Source organism: Bolinopsis microptera, chromosome 5, assembly GCF_026151205.1.
Source record: "Bolinopsis microptera isolate Bmic1 chromosome 5, MBARI_Bmic_1.0, whole genome shotgun sequence".
Classification (NCBI taxonomy): Eukaryota; Metazoa; Ctenophora; class Tentaculata; order Lobata; family Bolinopsidae; genus Bolinopsis; species Bolinopsis microptera.
The window spans coordinates 16,857,429-16,885,380 of record NC_087076.1 but is presented as its reverse complement, the minus strand read 5'-3'; the positions used below and the strand labels follow the sequence as shown (position 1 = coordinate 16,885,380).

General features: G+C 36.0%; 1 protein-coding gene across 3 annotated transcripts; it reads right to left on the bottom strand.

Annotated features, from left to right (window-relative positions):
* Positions 1-1,163: 1,163 nt before the first annotated feature.
* On the bottom strand, positions 1,164-27,952 carry LOC134814822 (ubiquitin carboxyl-terminal hydrolase 15-like). Of its 3 annotated transcripts, none has more exons than XM_063823111.1 (21): positions 27,864-27,952; positions 27,648-27,745; positions 14,630-14,760; positions 14,246-14,363; positions 13,329-13,474; positions 13,004-13,081; positions 12,832-12,869; positions 10,333-10,511; positions 10,056-10,189; positions 9,712-9,873; positions 9,180-9,249; positions 8,041-8,195; positions 7,710-7,823; positions 7,422-7,543; positions 6,619-6,723; positions 6,147-6,298; positions 5,741-5,828; positions 5,075-5,275; positions 2,804-2,866; positions 2,568-2,690; positions 1,164-2,378 (listed from the first exon to the last, which is right to left on the bottom strand). In XM_063823111.1, the coding sequence occupies exons 1-21, from the start codon at positions 27,935-27,937 to the stop codon at positions 2,234-2,236; spliced, it is 2,496 nt and encodes an 831-aa protein (XP_063679181.1). In that variant the 5' UTR covers positions 27,938-27,952; the 3' UTR covers positions 1,164-2,233. The 3 variants fall into 3 exon arrangements, with proteins under 3 accessions (XP_063679181.1, XP_063679182.1, XP_063679180.1); XM_063823112.1 differs by having other exon boundaries at positions 10,333-10,499; XM_063823110.1 differs by having other exon boundaries at positions 10,333-10,523; positions 27,864-27,946.

Below are 27,952 nucleotides of genomic sequence, written 5' to 3'. Positions count from 1 at the left end.
TAGTAGAGGCTCTTACGGGCAAAAAGACGTGTTTTCTGCTACGAGTTTAGAGACCTAACCGCTAATTGGACACAATAGTATGATGTCTAAGGATCGATAATATGTTAAGAAGTATAAATTTGGCCTTATTAGTCACGTGCTATACCAATGCGCGTTTTAAACTTTGACAGTCTATTACTCTAAGGCAAATAAAGTAATTATATCCATATTTTGTCAGCAATAAGATCACATTATTTTCTATTTAGTGTGAAAATATGAGCTAGAACGGACATAATCTCGCTGAGTTATAGCTGTTTGAAATTTATGATGAACGCGCGGGTGCCAATTGATAACAACTAAATGCTTTTGCGCGTAGTGCGCGTCGAAAATTTGGCAAAAACGCTTGCGGAGTGACAATATTCAAACTTCGATTAAGTATATGAAGTGGGTACTTCTCGGAAAGGAAAAATTTAGGCAAACACGATGTGACTATTTTTGGGTTGATTTAATACAACTACAAAAAATTATTCAAACTTAAAGCAAAAAAGTCAAAATTTTTACCACTTTTTTGGATTTTTACCTCAGAACAAATAGAGGGATTTGTTTTATTTTTATACAATCTTGTGCGGCTGTCTTTTAGCTATCTTTATGCAAGTTTTGCCGACATGCCAACAAAATTAACTTGCTCAAAATATCAAAAAACATGGTTTTTTGGCCTATTTTTGGCCCAAAAATCGGTTTTTTTGCGATTTTACCCCAGAACAATCAGTCCAATCATCTTGAAACCACTTTCAATCGATTCTACGGTCAAAAATACGTCTAGTAAGGTGTATCTGGGGTCCCTAACGTATCGAGCAGACAATGCCCGTAAGAGCCTCTACTATGGGGTGATTCGAAATTAGCGTCCGAAAATACATCGATCCAAGTTGGTTTCAACTATCGGTGGCCCTTTTGGAAAAATATCGAAGATCGAGTGTACAGTGATTTAGAACGCTCGCGCCGAGTTGGACTCGACGGTCTTGGACAAATATTTTACGAGTATCACCCGTTAATAACAGAGCCACGTACAACATAAGTGGTCACTGGCCACGGTAGACCCTGCGACGTTGTGCAACAAGTATATTGTACAAGTAGTAGTAAAATACTGAATACTCATTTTTTTGTGGACAAAATAAACAAAAGTATAACGTTAGCATTACAAGAAAGTATCAAAACACGATTTTCATTCATCTTTCGAAGAATGTTATTATGACATAATCTCGAGCTTCACAATCATTGATCAAGGGCATTAGAGGTTAAAATACATTCACAGGAGAGCGACGAATCGTAAGTGAAATATTGGCGTTATTCATATTGTAAGTGATCTGAAAGAATATTTTTTAGACAAAATTCATGCAAAAAGGGACTACATTAACCCCCACTAGCTACGTCAAGATTAAAGATGTTTGGGATTCCTTGAACAGTGAACGAGAAACACATGATACATCATAACTCCATAAGCGTAATCTGTCTAATCAACCCAAATCCAGACAAGTTAAATATCTTACTTATAGACACATGTAAAACAATCGCAACAAAGTCAAAGGAGCTAACAGATGACCAAGCATCAACCAACTTGAACTAGCAACTCATTTTAACACTACCTTGTCAAATGCTCGTCACGTAAACCAAATAATTAGGAAACAGTTCCTCGTGAAGGCGGCTGTTCCATTGGAAACAATTTTCGATAACTAAAAAACTTATTCAGCACCCGTAGAATGTGTTATTAGATACCTCATTTGAAAGAAGGTCCCCTTTTTCAATACAATCCAATAATAAAATAACAAAACCAAGAAGATCTACCACAGCCAAGAAACCCACAAATCATCAATATTAAAAAATATCCCTCTCCGACTTAACATAATCCTAAGCTAATCCTATTAAGATAGAAAATCCTCTAACAGTAACACGTCTATGATTCAACATAAATCATTGCAGAATTGAAATAATTTTCTGCAGAAATCCACGCGTTGCTCCGTTTTTCATCAAACGAAGACTGAAATTATACAAATTGAAATACTTTAATCAGCATGTATCAAAATATACACATTCCATCCGTCCCGAGAGACAAATTCTCATTTTCACAGTTCTTCCTCCCATTCAAAGAAGTGGTTGACAACATACACATTACACAACTCACTTCACACTCTCCGAAAACGAGAGCACAAATATTTTACGAAACTAGAAAAGTCCCGAAAGTTCCCAAAACAATCCCTTAATTGACATCCATTGGTTCGAACCCATTCGATGAACCATTTATTCGGTCCGGTTCTTGCTGTGTGTAAAACAAAACGTATGCAGAGGGAGAGTTACATTTGTCTGAAGTGCAAGAAGCCACGTGAGAATCGTCGTACACATGCCTGAGGGGAGCGTGGCGATAAATCAAAAATGTTTATTATAAACTGTTATTGAATCCTTTTTGAACCACGTATTAACGTATGCATAATCATTTAAACCGAAAATCATTTAAAAAGTATAATGGAACAAAAATTTAGTAAATGTAATTGATAATTGGAGGCCCCTAATGGTCAAGATAAATAATATCAAACCATTTGTCGTCGGCGACACTGTGACAGTAAGCGGTGTAATGACCGCCGCCCAGACCGCCGTAATGGTTAACCACACCCCTCAAGTCATACTTTACGTCACTCTGATCCGTTGATAACATGAATCTGAAATATTGAGTAGAAAATCTACTAGTCTAGATTGAGTAGCGGTAACAATGGGAATCCTTTGAATAACACCAAAATTTTACAGTATGTCGACAAATAAACTTTTAACTTACTTCTTTAAAGATAAGTCGTGATGGGGGAATTTGACCATAGTTTCAATCTTGTCACGCCAATGCCTGAAACAAATAAAATTGAGTGTCCGGTTACCTGGTAACCACGCCAAGTCACCATTACTTGATATGATATTTACAACGATAACATCTACTAGACAACTCAGTGTTCATAAATTCATCTACTCGGATTCCTGAATACAAATAGTCACTTAAACTCCAAATTTTACAAAAATCGATTCAAAATTAGGGCATAGAATAATTGAAATGAGATAACATAAAATAAACGCACAATCAAGAGATAAAGCCAGAAATCAAAAACAAAAATCAAAGAACGAAAAGTGGCTCAAATCACTTATTTCTGTTTCCAGGAAATCTACATTAGAAGATGTTTTGATACACATTGTTTCATTTTTCTCGCATACTCCTAACATTATCACATGCTAGTATCACAAGAAGATGGTCCAGCCGGACGATTTCTCCTCACAACCACACTGCGCTGTGGCTGACGTAGAGTTGGAGGGGTTTCACCAGGTGAGCACATTCCTAACTGTCGGGCTACCTTGCGGACTCTCGCCACGAGGAAGTCTCTGAAACTTCTCACCGTCAGGGAGTACACAAAGAAGTTAGCCACAATGTTGACATTCTCCAGGAAGGAACATGCACGGAGAATGGAGCTGCCGGGATTAACTGAGGTGAAGTGATCTATCAGGGGAACGATCATGTCGGGCAGGTAGGATACCAGGAACACTCCAGAGGTTAAAGTTACAGTTAATATCCCCAGCCAGCGGACAGATTCACTGTGTCGCCTAGCTACTTGTTTTGCTTTGAAAAGCAGGAGCACAGATGATGTTATCAGGACAATAAGCATACCTGAAAACACAGTATAACCAAAAATGAACTCCACCCAGCCGAGCCAAATTGGGACGTCAGATAAGACATGATCAACGTTGCAGATATAGTTGATATAATCGAAGTAAAGGGCTTCCAAACTCATAAAGAACATGTGGGTCCACTGGTGGGGCAGCAGTACACAAACCAGCCAGACAATCCCACAAATAACATGAGCTCGTTTTCTTGACCAGATCTCCGTTTTCAGAGGACGATATACAATCAGCAGCTTGCACGTGGAGAGGACGCAGGTCAACAGGGCAGTGGCAGGGGTGCAGATAAAAGAAAGGTTCAGGTTTACCAGACAGAGGATTTTACCGAGGATCCAGCCTTCCGCAACTAGAGACACGATGATGGGGAGTACTCGGAAGACTGTTAGCATGAGGTTACTAACTGCCAGATGCTGCATACTTACAATTCTAAGGTACATAATTGAATTCTAAGGTAAATTATCATTAAAATGCGAGGGAAACTTTATCAGCGAGATGCCCCATGATTTAAGTGCTTAGTTAACGAATCCATGATATGGAATGATACAAATTTCTGAGCAACTATAGGGGATGGGCATGAAGTTGAAATACCGTGGTAGATCATCCTGAAATCAATACGACCTAGAAAGTTGAGATGATTTTACATCAGCATGTGTTATGATATTGGCATGTACTCAGTTAACAAATTCATGAAAGGGTAGCTAGTAGCTACATTATAGGGTAGCTACACAGCTGATGTTATTCAGCTGCCGAGCAAGTGTTATGGTACATTCCATGGTGTTACACTACATAGTTGTTAGAGTCTAAATGGCTAAAAATATTGGAACATATTAGCGGTTATTTCTAACACGGACTATGAGTTTTTAAGAGTTTAACAGTATTATATATCCAAGAACCAAGAATACCGACTTTTTAATATAAACTTCTGCAGGAAACCTAAAAGACTTCCAAGTGACATAATCGGGCTTCTTGGATACTGCTGAAACAACGCTAACTTTTCTTGGAGGAATGTACATGTTTGTTCAGATTGTTATTTTCAGTTGAAACTGACGCCTTAACCGTGCGTTCAGTGTGCTTAATAACCGTGCGTTATGTGTCCATCAACAGATAACCGAATTGCCTTGAAGCTATATAGTTGAACTTGACAAAAGCATCGGTCGATACTTCCAAGTTTAACACCGATCCATTCCTCAATCATTTTGAAATGGATATTTCTGTATTTTGACAGTGATGGTACACTTTTCATCTTTAAACCCTGATCTACAACCTTTTATGACCTCACCACTCACCATCCTACTATGTACGTATGTCTACAGTTCAAATTTAAATGACCAAACATAACTTTTAACTATACGCCACACAGCACACGCCCTACAAGTATTGTGTCACCCACCTCGAATAACAGAATCGCTTGAGATGGATAACCAGGACCTTGGGTAACCTCCATAAATCCAACTTCTTGCTGGCCTGCTTGAAGTCCTTACAATTAGGGCACCACCACATATTGTCCTCGTTTAGTGTCTCCTGTTTGCAGTACATCTCAATACAGTCCTCCAGGTTCACCTCGTTCTTACGTGCTTTAGTTGTCCGGTAACTGTGAGGAGGTTTGTTTAGGTCACGTGTTGTTTAGGTCACTTGTTGTTTAGATCACGTGATGTTTAGGTCACGTGTTGTTTAGGTCACGTGTTGTTTAGCCTTTAGGTCACGTGTTGTTTAGGTCACTTGTTGTTTAGATCACGTGATGTTTAGGTCACTTGTTGTTTAGGTCACGTGATGTGTCGTTAAGGTCAGGTGTTTTGTTGTCTAGGTTACAATATGAAATCATGAAAATCGCGTGTAAAGTGTTTGTTTAATGTTTGATATCGACCTATGATTTTACATGTCGTCTTATCTATAACTGTCGCTTTAAATATTATAATCGTATCATAATCAACTAACTAAATAAAAGTCTAATTATGAGTAATTACCTATCATGATAACTAACTAATTAAAAGTCTAATTATGAGTAATTACCTATCATGATAACTAACTAATTAAAAGTCTAATTATGAGTAATTACCTATCATGATAATCAACAGCGTTACATTCGTCAAGTTTGAAATATTCGTCTTTGGCATCCATATCCCACACTAGAGCGATGTAAGCGACTAGGGAGATTATTGTTAGGATAACAGCCAATAAGCAGGATCTCACCAAGAACCTTATCAACACTATTAATGATACTTTAATCAAATTACGTAATCAGTTCGGATTTAATTGATATATTAAGATGTCAATGTAACAAATTTATAATGGATAAATGAAATTTAATCATGTCCAGTATTCACGAAAGTACGTGAAAGCGAGGAAACAATAAAGAAAAACAAAATAAATAAAACAAGAAGTTAAGTTAAATCGCCAGAATAATTGAAATAAGAAAATAAGCATGATAATTTTAAGAAAATAAGTAAAAAACGGAAAAATACCAGGTTTGCCGGAGGACATGGTTACAGAGAGATTATCGTCCTCGTCACACAAGTCATGTGACTGTTCCACTCCGAACTGGTTCACTGCTTTAATCTTAAAGGGAAGTGTTTCCTCACTTTGTAAGGCTTCGTCTGTGAGCTGTACGTACCGACTGTGGTAAATAGTTCCTTGGGTTATATCTCACGGAGTAAGTTTCTAGACCTTTCTTTATAACCGGATTTTTAAACTTAGTTCACAAGTTAAATAACCACATTTATGATTTATTGAGTTAATATATAACGGAAAACTTTTAACTTGGTTTTTGTCTAAACCCGGTTCTGGCTATATAGAATATTAACCTGCGTCACATCGCTTAATGAGGAGCAAAAATATAAAAAGTCTAAGTCTCGAAAATGTGGGCAATATATTGAAGTGAGAAAACAAACATAGGCGCGGTCAAATACGTTGAGGTTAGAAAAGCGGTTATCTCACCTCATTTTCATATAAAGTGCGATGACGAATTCTTTGTAAGACATTTCCCTCTTGGGTACTTGCATGAGTAGTGGGTTCCCGAAGTACTTCAAGTAGGACGTGTACCTAAAAGAGTGGTGGTTATTTGTACTTCAGACAGGCCAACTAGCAAGTTAGCAGCAACATGTATGTATGTCGGTTGTAAAAGCCTTGTCAGATGAAATATGCCTTTGAGATCGTACTGTAAGAGTCAGATTTACTGCAAATAGAGTGGAGGGTGTAACATTCGGTTAACTGGGAGGCAGCTTTCATCTGACGAAACTAAACATGATATTGATATGAATTTAAAACAGTGTTAACTGTTGAAGCTGTATTAAATAGACAGACACCAAAGTGTTGATAAGATGATGAAAACCAGCTTAAACCATCGAACTCCTTTGGCAGGTTTTAAACCTAAACTTTTAAATCTAAACCAAAGACACGTAGCAAAATACGTACACAGGAACTGGTAACATAGCGACCCTCTCCCGGAAAAGGGGGTGCTACACAAACCAACTATAACACAGAAATTATACGAGTAAACGGTGAGCAATTTCCACAGTTTTTAACAAATTTCCCATTTTTACTACAAAAAAACTTCCTCACTAAACTCTTTTCTCACCCTCGATAAGTGCCTCTGAAATATTTACAGTTCGTGGTGCAGTTAAATGTTGGTACATGGAGACATGTGTATTAAGTATTAAGTGAATATACCAATAAATGTGTCTGAGACAAAATGGTAAATTCTCATAAAGTCCGGACTTAAAGTTAAAATGTTATCTTACCCTTTATAAGCGTTGTAAACTTTGATGACAGGAAGTTGAGGTTCCCGCTCGAAAATACAGAGTGAATATCTGCCATCCCTGATATCTCTTAGTTTCTGGGTTGGACTTATAGTCGACTCAATCTGACGAGGGATACCGTACTAGTTAAAGCGAGAATATCAATTTTAACTGTAACCTTATTTATTACAATTTAGAACTTATCCCGTAACAAATTACTCGCCAGTCTCCGTAATTCAGCCAAGAAGCGGCAATTTAAAATGTGCACTTTAAAGTATCTTTAAAACTCACGATAGACTGAGAAAGTTCACACAACATCATCCTGTCAGCTGAGAGTCCACACACTTTCTCAGCCGAGTATAGCAGGTCTATAACTTGTCCTTCTCGGGGTGTTATTATTTTGTACTGAAAACATAGATCTGTTTTTACATCTGTTTTTGTGTTCTGTTGTGCAATGCTAACAGAGAGGTTGTATGATTTCGGGTGATTCTTCTTCAAACTTTTACACGAATAATCAAAAAGTTTAAGAGCTAATAAAAACATAATGTTTGCTAGATAATATGCGTATTATGAGTTTCACGGTTATTGAGCGATGAAACAGACAAGTTTAAATGTAGCCTACTCGAGTTCTCCGTCTCTCAGGATCTAACCAGATAAGATCTATTTCTCGTATCTTTTCTTCTTTTCTCGGCAGTGATACGGACATGTACATTAACGGGTCGAAAATCTTGCTGACTTTCATACAATCCGGACATTCCAGCCTAGATCTGTATTGACCTGAATAAAAGATTAAATTTAAACATGTTTTATAGATAAAAGGTAAAGATAACGAACTTAAGGGGACATACACGCACACTATAATCGTTTATGATTTAATTAGCCAAATGACTTCGTATTTGGAAAATAATGACACAAAAAATATCTTTTGGCACTTTCTTATTTTTTGAGAGTTTGAATTTTCGGAAAGATTCGAAAAGGGCTCAAAACGTTTTTTTCCCGAACTTTTAATAAGTCTGTCACTATAATACTGGTTTTTTGTCATTTATTAAGGCATTATTTTTACTGAACCTCAAGAAAAATTCCTACAAGTAATTCAACAAAGGAATGTTCGATTGAACAATAGATTACCAAGCCGATTAAGACTGAGTCAAGAACAACTACGTTTTGTTGCACCGACAAAATTGTAAATGCTACCAAAAATACAGTTCTTAAGATATCGTTCCATGGATTCTTGAAGGTGTAGCTGAAGGTCATGGACAAGTATTTCTAGCCGGATTACGTAACATTCAAAAAGTGCCAACCAAAACACATTTTTGAGTCTATATTTTCCCATTATGAAGTCATTTGGCTAGCCAAATCATAACCGATCTACCATCAGCGTTACACATAACCATTGTGCAGTGTGCACTTATGAAGTCAGGTTAACGAACCTTATGTTTAACGTTGTTGATCGATTCATTTACCAATCTGCACTTCGTAAGTGAAGATTGGCAATGTTTAACGCTGATTCTCTATTTATTTTGTGTAATTTAAAGTCAGTGCGTTTTATCTGTTTATCACCTTGACTCGTAGTAAACGACTTAGAGCTATACAATTCTCTAGACGGATATATTATTATGTTTAACACTATTTTGTTTGTTTAAATCAAACAACAAAAAGCTGACTTTTATCATTTTATTCTCTTACGTATGCACTGTATTAGTCTCATCGGCAGAGACATTGTGACTGTAGAATTGATGGTGAACAAATTATCATCCTTACCGTGGAAAAGGTCGGTGATGATAGAGTCGTTTCGTTTCTTGTGGTTGTCCCATGATCGCTGTGCTGCTACCTGCAGACATATAATGAGACATTACTTCTAACAACATTTAGCGCAATTATTGAGTTAGAAGACCCTCTTTACATGGCCTATATTTCTAACAACATTGGATTCAGTATTTGTTCGATATTTGTTTGATACCGGAATCTACGGATTCTCGAATTCGGTGTCAAGGCTTGTTCAGGTCAACAGCTCGTATGGTCCTCAAGATTTTAAACTAACTTCTTTTGAAGTCTGTTCGATTAAGGTGGTGGATGTTATGAATATTGTTCTGTCTTGACAGTAAGAAACAAATATCTTAAATATCTTAACAAATATCTTAATATCTTAACAAATATTTCATAACATTAAATAGTTACGATATTTTAATTACTGACTAAATTTGCGTTAACCGTCACTTTGAAATTAATTTTACCGACACTAAAGACGGCCAACAACGAAGAAACGGAACACATGAATAAGTTATTTATTTACACTGTCAGCGGTATTCTCGGGCGCGTCCTCCTGGTTGATATACGGTTTGTTGGTGATCCTGTTCAAATCCTCGTGCAGGCCGTCCAGCAGGAAGGCCATCAGTTCCTGACTGTCTTGTTGGAGGTAACCACTGAACTGGGGTGCACAGCGACCAAGAACAGACTGAGGGGGAATGTAGGGTTAGAGTAGTGGGTTAACAAGGAATTCTCACAGGGAGACTAATATCAAAACAGAGGATGCTCGGATCAAACATCTCATGGAAAAATAATTGGAACATCCATAATCCTATGAAAGTTTTCAGCGGTTCCTGATCAAAACAGTGGTATGAATATTCTTAAGTTGACCTTGAAGTGGCGAGGGGCGACGGTGCTACTGTTCCCACACCACATTTGTTTCATGAGGTCCCCGTATGCTCGGGCCAAGTCCCCTCTGTTTCCAATAGGGTTCTTTTCATTGATTTCACTCTCATAAGCGTCACCTGCAGAATAACGTGTTACGATTGATGAAAATATTACCAGGAATGCAGATTTAAAAAGTACCAAGTTCAGAGTGTTATGATTAATAAGTGTTCACAAATTCAAATCACAACACCAGAAATATCCATTGTCCGCCGGTACTCACTGATAAAGAACTGGGTAAGAGCAGGAATGTTACTGAGACACTGCAGAGCAGAAGCCATGAAGCAGGTGTTCCCCAAGTTGTTGAGCCCCACCAACCCTCCGCTCACACTCCGCGTCAGATTAGCCTGGGTCATGCTCCGTGTCGATATCGTGTCTGTGTCCACGGTTCTGTGGTTGAGACTGAGGTAGAATCTGATTTTCAATTAGCTCCTATGTATATATTATGTGCTGTGTTGTGTGTCTCGGAGTGTGTCGCAGAGTAGCAGACTTTATAACAAGTTAGCGTTGTTATATCTCTGTCACTAATGCTTCTCTTCAATCTGACGTTGCAAACTTTCTACGTTTCATTACTACGTGAGTAACGTGATGAGGGAAATGTGATCTAGTGTGTTTATGGAAGGGTAGTGGTAATGGTGGGATAAAAGTGGCTTCTTAACCACGACAGTCGTTATCATTTGATAATGACGCACATCTGATAAGTAACCGTTATTACAACATATTCAATATTTATACCGAATCAGACTACTTAATAGACTAATAGATTACTGGTTAGTAGTTGTGAGGTTACACATACCTACCTAGTACCTACTTATGTGACCTACAGGACAAGGACTTCCAGCAACTTCTCACCAGTAATATAAGATAAATTATAAACTAGAGCAACACTGCTTATTTCCTTTAATGTTAATTCTTCGTCCGATTGCATTCTTGACGTCGTGTCTCTTTGCATTCTAAATATTTACTCGCTAAATTGCGTTTTAAGGCGGACTATTCTTAACTTAATACATTTCTTCAGACTTATTGTTTTAAATTTTAAAATAAATATTTGGCGACCCACTCTCCATAACAGGCGAATGACAATATCAATTCCCCCGATTGCACTGTAATATCAAGCTGGGTGTTACTTCTCAGTTCTCGGCCGAGCAAATGTTTTCTCTATTTTTGCTCCACTGCCTCAATCCTGATTCCTGCTGCCTGCATTGGCAGATCGTTCTCCGGCAGCCTCCTGACATTTATCAGGCTGATATAGTATAAGTGCTCGAGGAATTTTATAATTTGTAGTTATAGTGCCTGGAGCATTTGACCTAAAGTACTAACTTGAGCAAGGCTTGAAGCTCTATATTAACATACCCTTCTGCTTTGAAAACTAGACGCTTGTTCCGGAAATTTCTATGATGGATTTACACGAAAGTTTCACACCAATTTCGTTAATTTTGGTTGATATATCAGAAGATTTGTTTTTTGGTACTAAAAACTGTCATTTTCTTCAAAAAATTTTCCGTAAGAGCATCCTTTTAAGAGCATCTAAGAGTCGACGATGGAATGTCTCGTTTTTAACACCTTGCAACTGTTGCCAAGGAATTAAAATTAGAAACTAGTTTTCGGGAAGGTTTTAGTGAAATATATACTGTCATCACATATTATTAAGCTTGCAGAGAATGTGGGAACTGAAGGCTTTCTAAAATTTCTAAATGTCTTTGCACATTTTGACACGTTTTCATTTTGAAACTATTATTATATACTTCCCTTACTTAACAGCACTCAGCAGACCGTCTCGGACTTCAGTACACTATATTAGAATATGCAGTTCGACGATTCCACTTGTTTTGCATTAACATATCATCATAACTTGTTGAAAATTAGAAACTTTACTACCCCTCACATTAGCAGCTATGATTTACAACTGGCATTTTCAGTTCTCTGCAGAAATTGTAGTGCAATGGAATGAAGGCAAGTGTTTTTGAAAACTTCTCTGCGGTTCGATTTTAGATTATTTAGATCTGTTGATTATACTCAACATATCGCAAAATTGAAATTGAAAATAATATCTCCACTTCGTATCATTTTAAATACCGCTCTTTAACTTAAACGATCTTCATAAGATGATAATTATTATAGCACTGTTTTACAGTTAAGAGAGGTGCAAGATGCAGCAATTTACCTCGTAACATAGAACTTTCCAGGTAGTCCCCATAAGATACATGTGAGGAAAATAAGACGAGACTATCCAGATCATCTTAACAATGGACAGCGACTAAAGTTCAAGCCCAAGACTACTACTTATAGGGAGGAATATGTTGAGACCAAGTCTTTTGATAATGTAAAAATCAAACGACGCTGAATATGGCTTTTTGTTAAAATGTTATGAGTAATATCTTTAAAACTGATAGTAATTGTTGTGCAGGGGTTTGCACTTTGCATATTAGGTTATAAATTCCGTCGGGAAAGTATTGTGTAACCTGACAGATAGAAAATTCTGTGTTGAAAGTGGAGAATGTCAAATTAATTATGTATTCAGGTTTACATACCATTATGCTCTAATGCTAACAGAACCAAGGCATGTCACAGTTTACAGAAATTGCATTGTTATAATAAAAATTAATTTATGTTAGCTTTGATACATTAGGCTAACTGGGTTTTGCGCCAACACCCATCTATTGAACCGAATCCATAAATTTTCAAATTAATATTGGGAATATTCTTAAATTATGTTACTAACTTGCTTGATCCAAAAGCAGATGATGAGTTTCTCTCAAACTGAAATTAGAAATCACGTAACTTTATCTCTTACATTTTGGTTGAAAACTCGTGCTTATTCGTAAAGAAATTTATGTGCTGGTATTGTTGTCTTATATCAATACAAATTCATATGAAATTATATTATTACTCACGTTGGTTTGAACTTTAGCAGCAGAGCTGTATTTTTCGCTCCAAGTTCCATCGCTTTGTTTCGTCTCCAGTATCACAACCTGAAAGTAGTCGTTAGAAATTGTCAAGAATTAAATGTTTCGCCCTAAATATACCTTAATGAATAATGAAGCACTCTAAGAACAGCACACGCTTTCATCAAACGTTAAATTATTGAATCTCTTTAAACTATCGAAGTTTCAGAACATGTACATGCTTCGGAAAATTCTGGAGAAGGGTAGTGGGAAAAACCCAGGCATACCAGGCGCTTCATTCAAAAGGGTGAAGTTACATAAATGTTTACCATACCAAATTATCTCCACTTAGTGTGAAGTTCTCCAGTTTATCTTGATCATCTTTTAAAAGAATAAAGTTATTTGGTAGCTTCTTAAGCCACAGTCGTCTTTCAGTGTCTTTTACGTGGAAGATTTCGTCCATGACCGTCTTCAAGTTTTCTGAAGTGAAACTTGTAACCGCTCAAATTTCTGATATGCAGATAAATTTTGCATTTACATGTCAAATGGGCGTGTTGTCGCCGATGTAAGCTATCAAATTTGAATGTTTATTAGTGTAGAATGTAAACAAAACCTCAATGATTTGCTTACAATAGACAAAACTAAACAGTTTTCATCGCCACAGCCGCGATGTAGTGGATTGGATGTTGTCATGCTTATTGCTTAGTACATTTAACAATCGTATGAGAAGATTGTATTAAAATTTATAATCATAGTGACGATTTTCGAGTCGATGCGTGATCATGACATAGTACTAATAGACGTTCAGAAACGATTTCATCGATAGGTCACAAGGAACGACTTCAACGACTTTAAATTTATTTCAATTGGATCGACGAAACGCGCGTGACTAAATGCTGTAAACGCGCGCAAGTAGAACTTTTTATGATAAAAATAAAGTTGCGCGCTACAAATCATTCACATCGCGAGGCCTATGTGGCCCTGACGAGTTACACTGCTAAACCACCCAATCAAGGGTCTTCTATAATCAATAAATTATCACTATTGACAACAAATATTAGATGCTTAACGTTGTTAATGAGATGATTAAAATTCAATTACAAATACGCCTAGATAATCGTCATTAATCAGAGACACCAAAGTCCATTGGCTAGATCGAGAATACCTATTTAGGAAATGTATCGCATTAATGTAAATCCAAGATGACAGTAATGTGAAACCAAGCAGTGTGAACTGATTTGATGTACTTACCAACAGTATCACTCTTACTCAAGATTCTCTTCATCTTTATCTCACCAAATACCATCTCGATCTTTACACCGGAGAGATCTATCTTGAGCTGTTTAGAGAATTCCCCAAATTCTATAACCTGAAAATTGGGAATAGAGCCTACATGTCATTGGTGCATGATGTAAAATGATCCGCAGTAGGATTTCAATACACTCCAATTTGTTACTTAAGTGAACGGTGTAGATAATTTAGGAATAGAAACACAGTTTCTACAATGGGCCAAACATTCAACTTATTTACGGAAGTACAAGTAAAATGAAGGTAGTGAAGAAGAATAAGTAAATTTCACGTCGCCACCCATATCACACCGCATAAGATAATCATAACCTGCTCATCTGAACTAACCTGACGTTTAATGGCAGTGTTTTCGGTCGATGTTCCGTACTTTTTGACTAAAAAATTCCAACACTCCAAGGGAACAAACACAAAGTCTATGTTCTCCAGCATCTCATCTCGTACTTCCGATATTTCTGCGTCTGAAAAGAAGATATATGGACACGTTCATTGAAGTTTGAGGAAATTGGTAAATTTCTAAAACAGCGTTTTTGACGATAGTGGTTTAATTTTAACATATATTAATCTAGCGTGTTCATAAGTTCTGAACATTAGCCACGTGACCCATACTCCCATATGCACTGCTCAAAAATAAAATGTATTGCTTTTAGGCACTATTATGTAAAAAATGTCACATTTTTGTGACATTGTTTACCATAGCTGCCCAATTAGCATTTTTTGGTCTAAAATATAGTAGATTAGGTCAATCTAACAATTATGATACAATGTAGGCCTAAAGGGCAGTGATCGAACGGCTTTAAGGCAACATTTCGTAAACTTTGTCACACTCAGAATACGAGACCTCTTTTCTACTGTGAGATGTCCTCAAAACCCTTTCAACTCATTATTTGATAGTTCTTCTGCCAATCATAGCCCTAAAATATGTTGTTTTGAAAAGTTAACAAATACATGCACTTGGCTATTGGGAAATTATGTAAATTCTGTCACATTATATGGAATTTGAAATTCTGGGTGAATTTCCGAAATCATTTATATCTGATTTTGGTTTGGAAGGCGGGAAAACTCTATTATGTGAGGACGATACACGGATACAGTTGATTGAAGAATAGGGCAGTTGATGTAAACATCGTCACAAAATGATACGAAATCCGAAATCGTATATAGACACGTTCATGTTGAAGTTTAAGGATATTGGTAAACCAAAAAAAATAGCGTGTTCAGAAGTTCTGGACATTAGCCAGTAGCCACGTGACCCATACTTCCATATACACGGCTCAGAAATACAATTTATTGTTTTTAGGCACTATAATGTAAAAATGTCACATTTTTGTGACTGTGTTAAAGGACCAGTTAACTGAAAAATTTGTAGTCTCCAATTTGGCTAAGATTTAAATCAGCTGTGACAAACTGGTAAAGAATCGTATCGCCGAAAGAACCAACTCTCTAGCGTACGTGTAACGCGTGTTATTGCAATAATAAGCTGTGGCCTCGTGACGTCACGAAGTCCCTCAGTGCGCGCTGGCATAGCGTAATACGTTGCAAATGTTTATCGTTGTCATTAAAACACATGTAACTCACTTAAATTTTAGAATTATGACTATTACCCTAGTTCTCCCAAATCCTTATAGTTTTGGCTATCATCCTAACTAAAGGAATAGCTGATTGGATGTACAGTGCTCACGTCATGATTTTAAACAGTGATATAGGTTCTTGAACAGTGGCGGGTGAATGTACGGTTAGAAAGTTTCTGCTATTACAGTTCTTATGTCATATGTGATAATTTCGGATTGTTTTCATTGCTTAATTACACAAGCAGCCAGCAGGGAGACTGTACCGATTATTTTTCCCCAGTCCATGAAACTCTAACGAATTTAGAAATGATCTAGATAAGTAGGAGTTTGTTCAATTCCGAGAGCAATTATATTTCAGCATAGCGAAATTTCTAATTTTAATCCGCATGTGTCAGCCAGTACAGGAGACAAGAAGTCTGGCTACTTTACGGCCGTTCCTCTGGGACCATCAGTAGAAGTAGCTTCTATCAGAACAGTGCCGTGGGAACAGAATTCCCGCCAAAATACCCGGTCTACCAAATAGTAATACAGATTGGAGTTCGAGTGTACGGTGTGCGGTGTGTTTTGAATTAGACTTGCGGCTTACCTAGTTGTTATCCTAATTGCATTATCATCGGTACATAACATAAATAAACTACTGGTAAGTTTAAATACCAAGTGCAAACGTGTTCAGTCGATCGACCCACTGAACAACTATAGAACTTCCAAGACCCTATTATTCTTTGGCCATTATATATTACGGCACGATCGATTGTTAGATGGTTAAAGTTAAACGACCAACGCTAATCTATACAATTCTAAAACTATGAGCTAGCACTTTAATCTAAAAATACACTTTTTATATTACTCCTGATTTTTACATTTCACGTAAAACATTGTCGCCACAGGTTGATCATGGACACTAACAGCTTAATTTGAGATAAATGACTTATGAGTTTCTCTAAAGTTAACTCTAAAGTTGTGCAGTCCAGTCATTTTTGGACATTTATGGAAATGAACCTTCAAATGTTCAGATACTAACGAAACTTTGCACAGACCTTCCCGAAGGTATGAATGAACGATTTTCGTTTGGAGACATTTTTTTTGACAGTGGAGAAAACCCAGGAGGGCCACGCCCATATTGACCCAATAACGTAACCGACCCCTTGCTTCTGAAGGTCGTAGAGACTTCAAAATAGGCTTAAACGAAGCCGCATATGCATGTTTATATAGGAGTTATTGAGCAACACATGGCCTAAAATCCATACTTTTCGAGAAATTCGCCAAAAACCATTTTGGGCGTGGTGCTGAGCCCATTTTCGATAGGATCGTGATAGAGTCTTTAGACAGGGTGCAAAAGAACCGCAATTAGCATATTAATTTATGACTTACGAACAAACATATGCCTTAAAGTGCTTACTTTTTCAGTTATTGGCGAAAAACTGATTTTCGGTTCCAGAAATCATGCAAAACTATGGGTATCTGGTAAATTGGGCTATGAAGGCCCTAAAGGTTTTTAAATGTGTGCAAATTGTGCAGAATGGCCATGTTTATATACAACTTATGAAGCAACATGTACCCTAAATTACTTACTTTTCGAGTTATTCGGGGAAAAACATTGTATTATGTCCATTTTCTACCTGTAAAATACAGTCTCACGGGCTCCTCTGCGCGCGCAAGGGACTTCGTGACGTCATCGCCAAAATAATACAAACGCTATTTACACGCGTTAGAGAGCAGTTAGAGATTTAGGAATTTCGACTCGTTGCTTAGTTTGCTATTTGTCACAATCTGTCAAAATATGAGGATAACTTTTTTTTCAGTTAACTGGTCCTTTAACCATAGCTGCCCAATTAGCATTTTTGGTTTAAAATATAGTAGATTAGGTCATTCTAACAATTATGATACAACATTTGGCTAAAGGGCAGGGATCGAACGGTTTTAAGGCAATATTTCGTAAACTTTGTCACACTCAGAATACGATACCTCTTTTCTACTGTGAGGTGTCCTCAAAACCCTTTCAACTCATTATTTGATGGTTCTTCTACCAATCATAGCCCTAAAATATGTTGTTTTGAAAAGTTAGCAAATACATGCACTTATTGGGAAATGATGTAAATTCTGTCACATTATATGGAATTTAAAATTTTGGGTGAATCGCCGAAATCATTTATATCTGATTTTGGTTTGGAAGGCGGGAAAACTGTATATAAGGACGATGCAATGCACGGATAGAGCTGATTCAAGTTAAGGGTAGTTGATGTAAAAATTGTCACAATAATAATAAGGGCAGTTGATATGAAAGAAAATCTATCTAACTAATGCAATGGCCGATGTGACGAAATTTACATTTCTTGACCCTATTTTGAAGAAACATGCCTCGATTAGAATTCAATATTCTTCCAGGAATTATTAGTAGGTTATTATTCAGCAAATCAGAACTCAAGTTTAACAATTCTGAGTTTAATCTTACTAAGTTACCGAAATGTGACGAAATTCACTTTTCCTGCCCCAACAGTATAATTTCAATGTGATGAAAAATGGGCATGGGTTTCTATATTTCCTTATCTCTGAATTAATCATTTCAAACTATAATTAGGACTGTTGATGTGAAAGAAAGTGTATCTAAATTTTACAATGACGTATGTGACAAAATTTACATTTCTTGACCCTATTTTGAAGAACCATACCCCAATTAGAATTCAATATTCTTCCAGGAATTATTAGTAGGTTATTATTCAGCAGATCATCAGAACTCAAGTTTGACAATTCTGAGTTTAATTATACTAAGTTACCGAAATGTGACGAAATTCACTTTTCCTGCCCCAAAAGTATAATTTCAATGTGATGAAAAATGGGCATGGGTTTCTATATTTCCTTTATCTCTGAATTAATCATTTCAAACTATAATTAGGACTGTTGATGTGAAAGAAAATGTATCTAAATTTTACAATGACGTATGTGACGAAATTTACATTTCTTGACCCTATTTTGAAGAACCATACCCCGATTAGAATTCAATATTCTTCCAGGAATTATTAGTAGGTTATTATTCAGCAGATCATCAGAACTCAAGTTTGACAATTCTGAGTTTAATTATACTAAGTTACCGAAATGTGACGAAATTCACTTTTCCTGCCCAAAAAGTATAATTTCAATATGATGAAAAATGGGCATGGGTTTCTATATTTCCTTTATCTCTGAATTAATCATTTCAAACTATAATTAGGACTGTTGATGTGAAAGAAAATGTAATTAAATTTTACAATGACGTATGTGACGAAATTTACATTTCTTGACCCTATTTTGAAGAACCATACCCCGATTAGAATTCAATATTCTTCCAGGAATTATTAGTAGGTTATTATTCAGCAGATCATCAGAACTCAAGTTTGACAATTCTGAGTTTAATTATACTAAGTTACCGAAATGTGACGAAATTCACTTTTCCTGCCCCAAAAGTATAATTTCAATGTGATGAAAAATGGGCATGGGTTTCTATATTTCCTTTATCTCTGAATTAATCATTTCAAACTATAATTAGGACTGTTGATGTGAAAGAAAATGTATCTAAATTTTACAATGACGTATGTGACGAAATTTACATTTCTTGACCCTATTTTGAAGAACCATACCCCGATTAGAATTCAATATTCTTCCAGGAATTATTGGTAGGTTATTTTTCAGCAAATCAGAACTCAAGTTTAACAATGCTGAGTTTGATATCACTAATTTACCGAAATGTGACGAAATTTACTTTTCCTGCCCCAACAGTATAATTTCAATGTGATGAAAAATGGGCATGGGTTTCTATATTTCCTGTATAAATCCATTCCAACTATAATAAGGGCAGTTGATATGAAAGAAAATCTATCTAACTAATGCAATGGCCGATGTGACGAAATTTACATTTCTTGACCCTATTTTGAAGAACCATACCCCGATTAGAATTCAATATTCTTCCAGGAATTATTAGTAGGTTATTATTCAGCAGATCATCAGAACTCAAGTTTGACAATTCTGAGTTTAATTATACTAAGTTACCGAAATGTGACGAAATTCACTTTTCCTGCCCCAAAAGTATAATTTCAATGTGATGAAAAATGGGCATGGGTTTCTATATTTCCTTTATCTCTGAATTAATCATTTCAAACTATAATTAGGACTGTTGATGTGAAAGAAAATGTATCTAAATTTTACAATGACGTATGTGACGAAATTTACATTTCTTGACCCTATTTTGAAGAACCATACCCCGATTAGAATTCAATATTCTTCCAGGAATTATTGGTAGGTTATTTTTCAGCAAATCAGAACTCAAGTTTAACAATGCTGAGTTTGATATCACTAATTTACCGAAATGTGACGAAATTTACTTTTCCTGCCCCAACAGTATAATTTCAATGTGATGAAAAATGGGCATGGGTTTCTATATTTCCTGTATAAATCCATTCCAACTATAATAAGGGCAGTTGATATGAAAGAAAATCTATCTAACTAATGCAATGGCCGATGTGACGAAATTTACATTTCTTGACCCTATTTTGAAGAAACATGCCTCGATTAGAATTCAATATTCTTCCAGGAATTATTAGTAGGTTATTATTCAGCAAATCAGAACTCAAGTTTAACAATTCTGAGTTTAATTATACTAAGTTACCGAAATGTGACGAAATTCACTTTTCCTGCCCCAAAAGTATAATTTCAATGTGATGAAAAATGGGCATGGGTTTCTATATTTCCTTTATCTCTGAATTAATCATTTCAAACTATAATTAGGACTGTTGATGTGAAAGAAAATGTATCTAAATTTTACAATGACGTATGTGACGAAATTTACATTTCTTGACCCTATTTTGAAGAACCATACCCCGATTAGAATTCAATATTCTTCCAGGAATTATTGGTAGGTTATTTTTCAGCAAATCAGAACTCAAGTTTAACAATGCTGAGTTTGATATCACTAATTTACCGAAATGTGACGAAATTTACTTTTCCTGCCCCAACAGTATAATTTCAATGTGATGAAAAATGGGCATGGGTTTCTATATTTCCTGTATAAATCCATTCCAACTATAATAAGGGCAGTTGATATGAAAGAAAATCTATCTAACTAATGCAATGGCCGATGTGACGAAATTTACATTTCTTGACCCTATTTTGAAGAAACATGCCTCGATTAGAATTCAATATTCTTCCAGGAATTATTAGTAGGTTATTATTCAGCAAATCAGAACTCAAGTTTAACAATTCTGAGTTTAATCTTACTAAGTTACCGAAATGTGACGAAATTCACTTTTCCTGCCCCAACAGTATAATTTCAATGTGATGAAAAATGGGCATGGGTTTCTATATTTCCTTATCTCTGAATTAATCATTTCAAACTATAATTAGGACTGTTGATGTGAAAGAAAGTGTATCTAAATTTTACAATGACGTATGTGACAAAATTTACATTTCTTGACCCTATTTTGAAGAACCATACCCCGATTAGAATTCAATATTCTTCCAGGAATTATTAGTAGGTTATTATTCAGCAGATCATCAGAACTCAAGTTTGACAATTCTGAGTTTAATTATACTAAGTTACCGAAATGTGACGAAATTCACTTTTCCTGCCCCAAAAGTATAATTTCAATGTGATGAAAAATGGGCATGGGTTTCTATATTTCCTTTATCTCTGAATTAATCATTTCAAACTATAATTAGGACTGTTGATGTGAAAGAAAATGTATCTAAATTTTACAATGACGTATGTGACGAAATTTACATTTCTTGACCCTATTTTGAAGAACCATACCCCGATTAGAATTCAATATTCTTCCAGGAATTATTAGTAGGTTATTATTCAGCAGATCATCAGAACTCAAGTTTGACAATTCTGAGTTTAATTATACTAAGTTACCGAAATGTGACGAAATTCACTTTTCCTGCCCCAAAAGTATAATTTCAATGTGATGAAAAATGGGCATGGGTTTCTATATTTCCTTTATCTCTGAATTAATCATTTCAAACTATAATTAGGACTGTTGATGTGAAAGAAAATGTAATTAAATTTTACAATGACGTATGTGACGAAATTTACATTTCTTGACCCTATTTTGAAGAACCATACCCCGATTAGAATTCAATATTCTTCCAGGAATTATTAGTAGGTTATTATTCAGCAGATCATCAGAACTCAAGTTTGACAATTCTGAGTTTAATTATACTAAGTTACCGAAATGTGACGAAATTCACTTTTCCTGCCCCAAAAGTATAATTTCAATGTGATGAAAAATGGGCATGGGTTTCTATATTTCCTTTATCTCTGAATTAATCATTTCAAACTATAATTAGGACTGTTGATGTGAAAGAAAATGTATCTAAATTTTACAATGACGTATGTGACGAAATTTACATTTCTTGACCCTATTTTGAAGAACCATACCCCGATTAGAATTCAATATTCTTCCAGGAACTATTGGTAGGTTATTTTTCAGCAAATCAGAACTCAAGTTTAACAATGCTGAGTTTGATATCACTAATTTACCGAAATGTGACGAAATTTACTTTTCCTGCCCCAACAGTATAATTTCAATGTGATGAAAAATGGGCATGGGTTTCTATATTTCCTGTATAAATCCATTCCAACTATAATAAGGGCAGTTGATATGAAAGAGAATCTATCTAACTAATGCAATGGCTGATGTGACGAAATTTACATTTCTTGCCCCTATTTTGAAGAATCATAATACCTCAATTAGTATATAATGTTACTTTATCACCATCACTATGTCGATAAATTAGTTATTTTGCCAACACGGAGCAAATAAAGTTATGATTTCTTTTTGTGACGAAATTTACAAATTTTTACCCTGTTTAGGTGTTTAAATTTATCCAATGTTAACATATCACTGCCATATAATAATTTATATGACCGGCGTATGGTTGAAATATTGTTAAGTGATCCATAGTATCATAGTACGTAATATAGGGTGTTTAAGTTGGTATACTAATATTTACTCAATTTCACACATGTTGAGATATCATACAAATTTATGTGACTAAATTTACCTATTTCTGCCTTCTGTATTTGTATTTGCCTATAACAATGAAATATTTGAACAATTCCAAACACATTCAGCTCACAAAATAATGCTGGGGGGGGGGGGGGGGGGGGGGGGGGGCCAACCATATTAAAGTATATTAAAATGTAGGATTTTTCCCGATTTTGACCCGGGGATATACTTTAATATACTTTAATATACTTTAATATACTTTAATATATCCCTATCTCCTTGGAGGCCTACATCAAAAATTGTTGCCCAAAATATGCTTGAAATGCAATCCTTAATCGATTCCAAAAAGTTCTTGAAAAAATATTGAAAACTGATAGAGTTATTTCAATTTTAATGAAGTTATTTTGGCTAGTATTCTGAACCGAGATATTATGTGCAATTTTCCCAATTTTGTTCATGGAGGTCTTTTTACTTAGTATCCACTATATCCAACAAACACTGAGTTATATCTTTCACATAGAGTTAGTCTCATTAAAAAATATTGAAATTTTATCGAATTTGGGCAAAAGCGAATTTGGACAAAAGCGTATGCCCAAATATGGGCATATTTTTTAAAGCTCATAGCTCAGCCAATTTTTGACCAATCTGGATGGAAATTCATGTACTAGTCCTAAAACAGGCTTATCTTGCGAATCTGAGTGAAAAATATAGTTCATCATGTAAATCTTAACGAAGAATATAAATCTTCTAATTGTAGGTATATTAAAGTATATTAAAATGTAGGATTTTTTCCAATTTTGACCCGGGGATATACTTTAATATACTTTAATATGGTTGGCCCCCCCCCCCCAATGCTAGACTATTCGGCATTTCTTGTCAGGATGTCATAAACATCCCTCTGCCCTCATATAAATTTCTTAAATGTGTGACGGAGTTTACATGGTGCTACCATTTAAGGAAAAAAGTCGCTAAATATGTAGATAATAGTCATATACAGCTATTCTATGAATTGGAAATTCGAAAATTTGGTCAAACACGGCAACAAGGGGTCCATATAAACTCCGTCACGTTTTTATAGTGTGACAAAGTTTACAACTCACTGCCGGCCGCATTTAAGCGATATCTTATCGTCTGATAAAGATATCGTTATGCGACAAAGTTTATCTAGAGGATGAAACGATTATCTTAGGGTTAGAGGGTTTATATAGTTTCATAGTGTGACACATTTTACATCATCGTGCCATTCAGTAGGGTCACTAATATTTACCAATATCCTCAAACTTCAATGAACGTGTCCATATAGTAAATATTGAGCACATAGATAATAAAAGGCATTTGTACATCGATTACAGACAAAACGTGACGCTAAGGCAGTCGTGTTGCAAGGATCACATAATGATTATGCCTCATGATGCCAATATTTTAGCTGTGACATATAACTATACAAACTGTATAAATATCTTAATTTAATTTTGAAACATTCTTCACAGCACTCAGATCCCAGACGCTTCTTTGGATCATTTCATTACAAATTGATAGTTTTTTTTGCTGTGTTAAGTGTTAACACATTTGTAGGAGCTAAATTTTACAAGTGAAATTGTTTTGTGCCAATTTCGTAGATCATCAACAGTAATACATGGGGAGAAATTAAAAGCATTTTAATTTTTTGACTGCCAAATTCGGTATGGTAGCTAATATGATAGCACATTTAATTTTCTGAATGTAAATAACGTATTTAAATATTATTATAATATGGGTTTCGGTCTTTCAATTACATGAATTGAATTCAGATAATTAAAAAAATCCTTAATTAGTAAATAAAGATCATCTGTCAAATGTTATACTAAAAAAAAGATAAAAATTAATAGCTTATTATTTATTGGCGCGAATTATATTGAAATTGATAATTTAAATCTCATAAAAAACACATGTACTTTTTTCAGGAAACACAGAAATAACAACAAAAACTTTGCCATCTTTGCTTCTTGCGTTAAATTATACACATACAAACCATAGTTTATTATCGGTTATGTGCTCCTATAACATCCTACAGTTTCTTATCAGTATTTTATAGATAGAATTGTTTGAATCAGATATCTCTCACCCCTCCAAACGCTGATCTAATTCGCCCCTTCCCGAACACAAGAAAAGCGACCATGATACCTGCTAGGACCAACAGTACCCCTCCCGCCACTTCCAGTTCGGTCTCCAACTTGTGACCACTCGGGTGAACCGTCACCACAGCTTCCCCCAGCAGCTGTTCTGGCTGTTGTTGGATAGCTAAGAGCAATAATTGGGCTCTGCAGTGGAAATGGTAATTTCCGCTGGAGAGTTTTGATGTTGTGACATTTAGGACTGAAAATAAGCCATTTGGGAATTCGCGGATGTTACATTTGAATCCTTCTTCAATTTGCTCGTCACAGTTCAGCGTTTTATTGATGATCTGCGATTCCGTTGTCATTGTCCAAGTGAGCTGATCAAGACCGTTTGAAGAGTTTGTTCTGCAAGTCAAAGCATACGAATCTCCAATCCTAACATCTGACTTTGAAGGAGTGATCGAATAACTGAAGAGTTCATTTGCATTGTTGTTCGAGTCGGATAGGATTACACCATCAGGTGAGTTCCCAGTTTTGGAGGTGGTGATGCCACCTTGTTTTAATGTTCCGGTTGTTGTGTAGTATGGGTAGAGGTATGATACTGTTGTTGGGTTTTCTGTCGTGTTGCTACTGACTGACCCTGCTTGGCTGTTGGGAAGTGGAATTGGTGTCGGAGTACCCTGAGCCAGTACAACCACCATGTTTAGTAGCAAGACAGAACGAGTAAAGTATGATTCCATTCCTGCTAAATCAAAAGTTAAACACTAAACTCAGAACCAGTAAATATCGGACATATTAATACCGGACCAACTAGTCACGTGATATTTACCTCTAGTCATGGTGTTCGTGAAACCGAACTAAGAGCCGGACCAACTAGTCATGGTGTTCGTGAAACCGAACTAAGAGTCATGGTGTTCGTGAAACCGAACTAAGAGTCATGGTGTTCGTGAAACCGAACTAAGAGTCATGGTGTTCGTGAAACCGAACTAAGAGCCGGAAATTTGCTGTAAAATTTTAGCGGGTGAAGAATAAGCTACAATTTTAAATGGCGCCACTGCGCCATCTTACTATATATAAAGCGAGACGATATATATATATATGTGTATATATCCGTGCCATTTTACTGACACCACGGCATCAACTTTAACGCGACTTTCCGCAAAAACCGTAAAACATATACAACTGAAACTTTTTTGACTGGGTACGGTCAAATGCTTTAATGGCCTTCAAATCAGCATGAAAAAATAAAAAATTGGCCAAGGAATAATAATTTTAGTGCCCAAAATTTGGACTCTCAAGTGGTGTCAAAAACGCGAATTAAATAGGTAATAATTATTTTAGTCTCTCGAGTCTTGACACCACTTTAGGGTTAGACGGGTTCCTGCTAGTATAACTAAGTGGTGAACCTCATTTTAGCATTAATTAATTGCACAAGTCGTCTGTGTCAATTTATGCCACTTGAAGTTGAACTGACTAGACTAAGTACTTTCGATTGGTTTAACGAAAAGCATAGATAAAAGTTTCCTGTCAAATCTAAAACTAAGAATTTGGAACACGGTTATTTAAAAGTCAGGGAATGATTTACGATTGAATACGAAGGTTAAAGATAACTAATTTCTGTTAAATCACAAAATATGAAAGAATGATACGAACACTGGCAGAAATCATTTAATAAGAATGCACCCTAAATGCACTGCTAAATAAAAAGTAAAATAGAGCATCATTAGGTTTCCGGTACTTCTGACGGCCCACACCCAGAAAGGTGGCAGAAACATTAGCGGGGAAAATTGGACTGAGAGGTAATTTAAAACGTTCTGGATGTAGGTGTGACGACGGTCATTGTTGTTGACCAAAATTATAAAAAAAAGAAGATCAAAGCTCGTGATTCGTCAGGTTGGCACGATGCCTAACTTACCGAACCTTATAATATACAGGTGGGGGGGGGGCAAAAGTCAGGCAGGATGAACTTCACCTAATGACCTCGAACTGGCATTAAAGCAGTAGTCCCCTCCCTACGAAGGGTTGTTGCTGCTTACCACCAGAGCCTCTATGACAATTCGTTCGCTGTTATTGGCCCACGCCTATGGAATTGTCTTCCTGTTCCAGCGTGATAAACCTAACAAAAGGAACAAAAACAATATTGTAAAGTTTTATCCCATTTTGATCAGATTAGATCGTGGAACTATCATCTGACTAGCATATTATAGGAGCAAGATAAAAGAGCCTTTAAAAAAATCAAACTGAAAATATTATTCCTTTAACCCTACATAAAATATGTATGTACCGCGAATCGCGATAACATGATACTAAGAAGTTTGATGGATAAGGCATTACCCATAATTATGTCTTGGCATAGTGTTTCCGGGATTTTTCAAAAGCTGGCACTTTCGGAAGGTCGCTGGAATGACCAAACACCTGATAAGCTGGGAAAAAATCCCTCGTTTGTTCAATTGCATCCTTGAATTATAATTTGATTATTACACTTTAATGATGATTAAAGACAGGCTGAAATATACGTGAACAAGTTAGGGAGGGCCCAGCCACTGGAACACTGGTTAACTCGCTTAAATGATTCTGGGAAAAGCAGCTGAGCACACCCAGTCCCAACCAATATAGCTGTTAGAGTAACTGTGTTACTACTGTGTCAGTCTTTCATACTTAATTGTTATAATATTTAATTACTTGCTTATTTCAAACTTACTGAGTAGGATGTCATGGTTCTCTATAGGACCAGGATGATCACCATCGTACTTCACGTGGCGGTTCCATCGGTCATACCACTTCTGGCTCACTACATACCTGAAACACAAGATAATTGAGCTTTATCTGAAAATGATTTAAATTTGATTCTTGAACCAATTGTTATAAAAATGCTTGTGATACACAAAAACAATCAATGTAGTGTGTCAATAATTACCAGATGTCACCAAGAGCGAGACTGGTGTTGCGACCATCATTCACATACGTCTCCTCAGTTTGACCACTTTTCATACTACCCTAAATTTA

Excerpts from the sequence above, each read along its gene's own strand:
- LOC134814822 (XM_063823110.1), bottom strand. The coding sequence starts at position 27,937 with ATGAAAAGTGGTCAAACTGAGGAGACGTATGTGAATGATGGTCGCAAC. Across the intron at positions 27,746-27,863 it reads CTCGCTCTTGGTGACATCTG|GTATGTAGTGAGCCAGAAGT; the intron begins GTAATTATTGAC and ends CTTGTGTTTCAG. Across the intron at positions 10,524-12,831 it reads TCTGCTTTTGGATCAAGCAA|ATTCTACCTCAGTCTCAACC; the intron begins GTTAGTAACATA and ends ATTGAAAATCAG.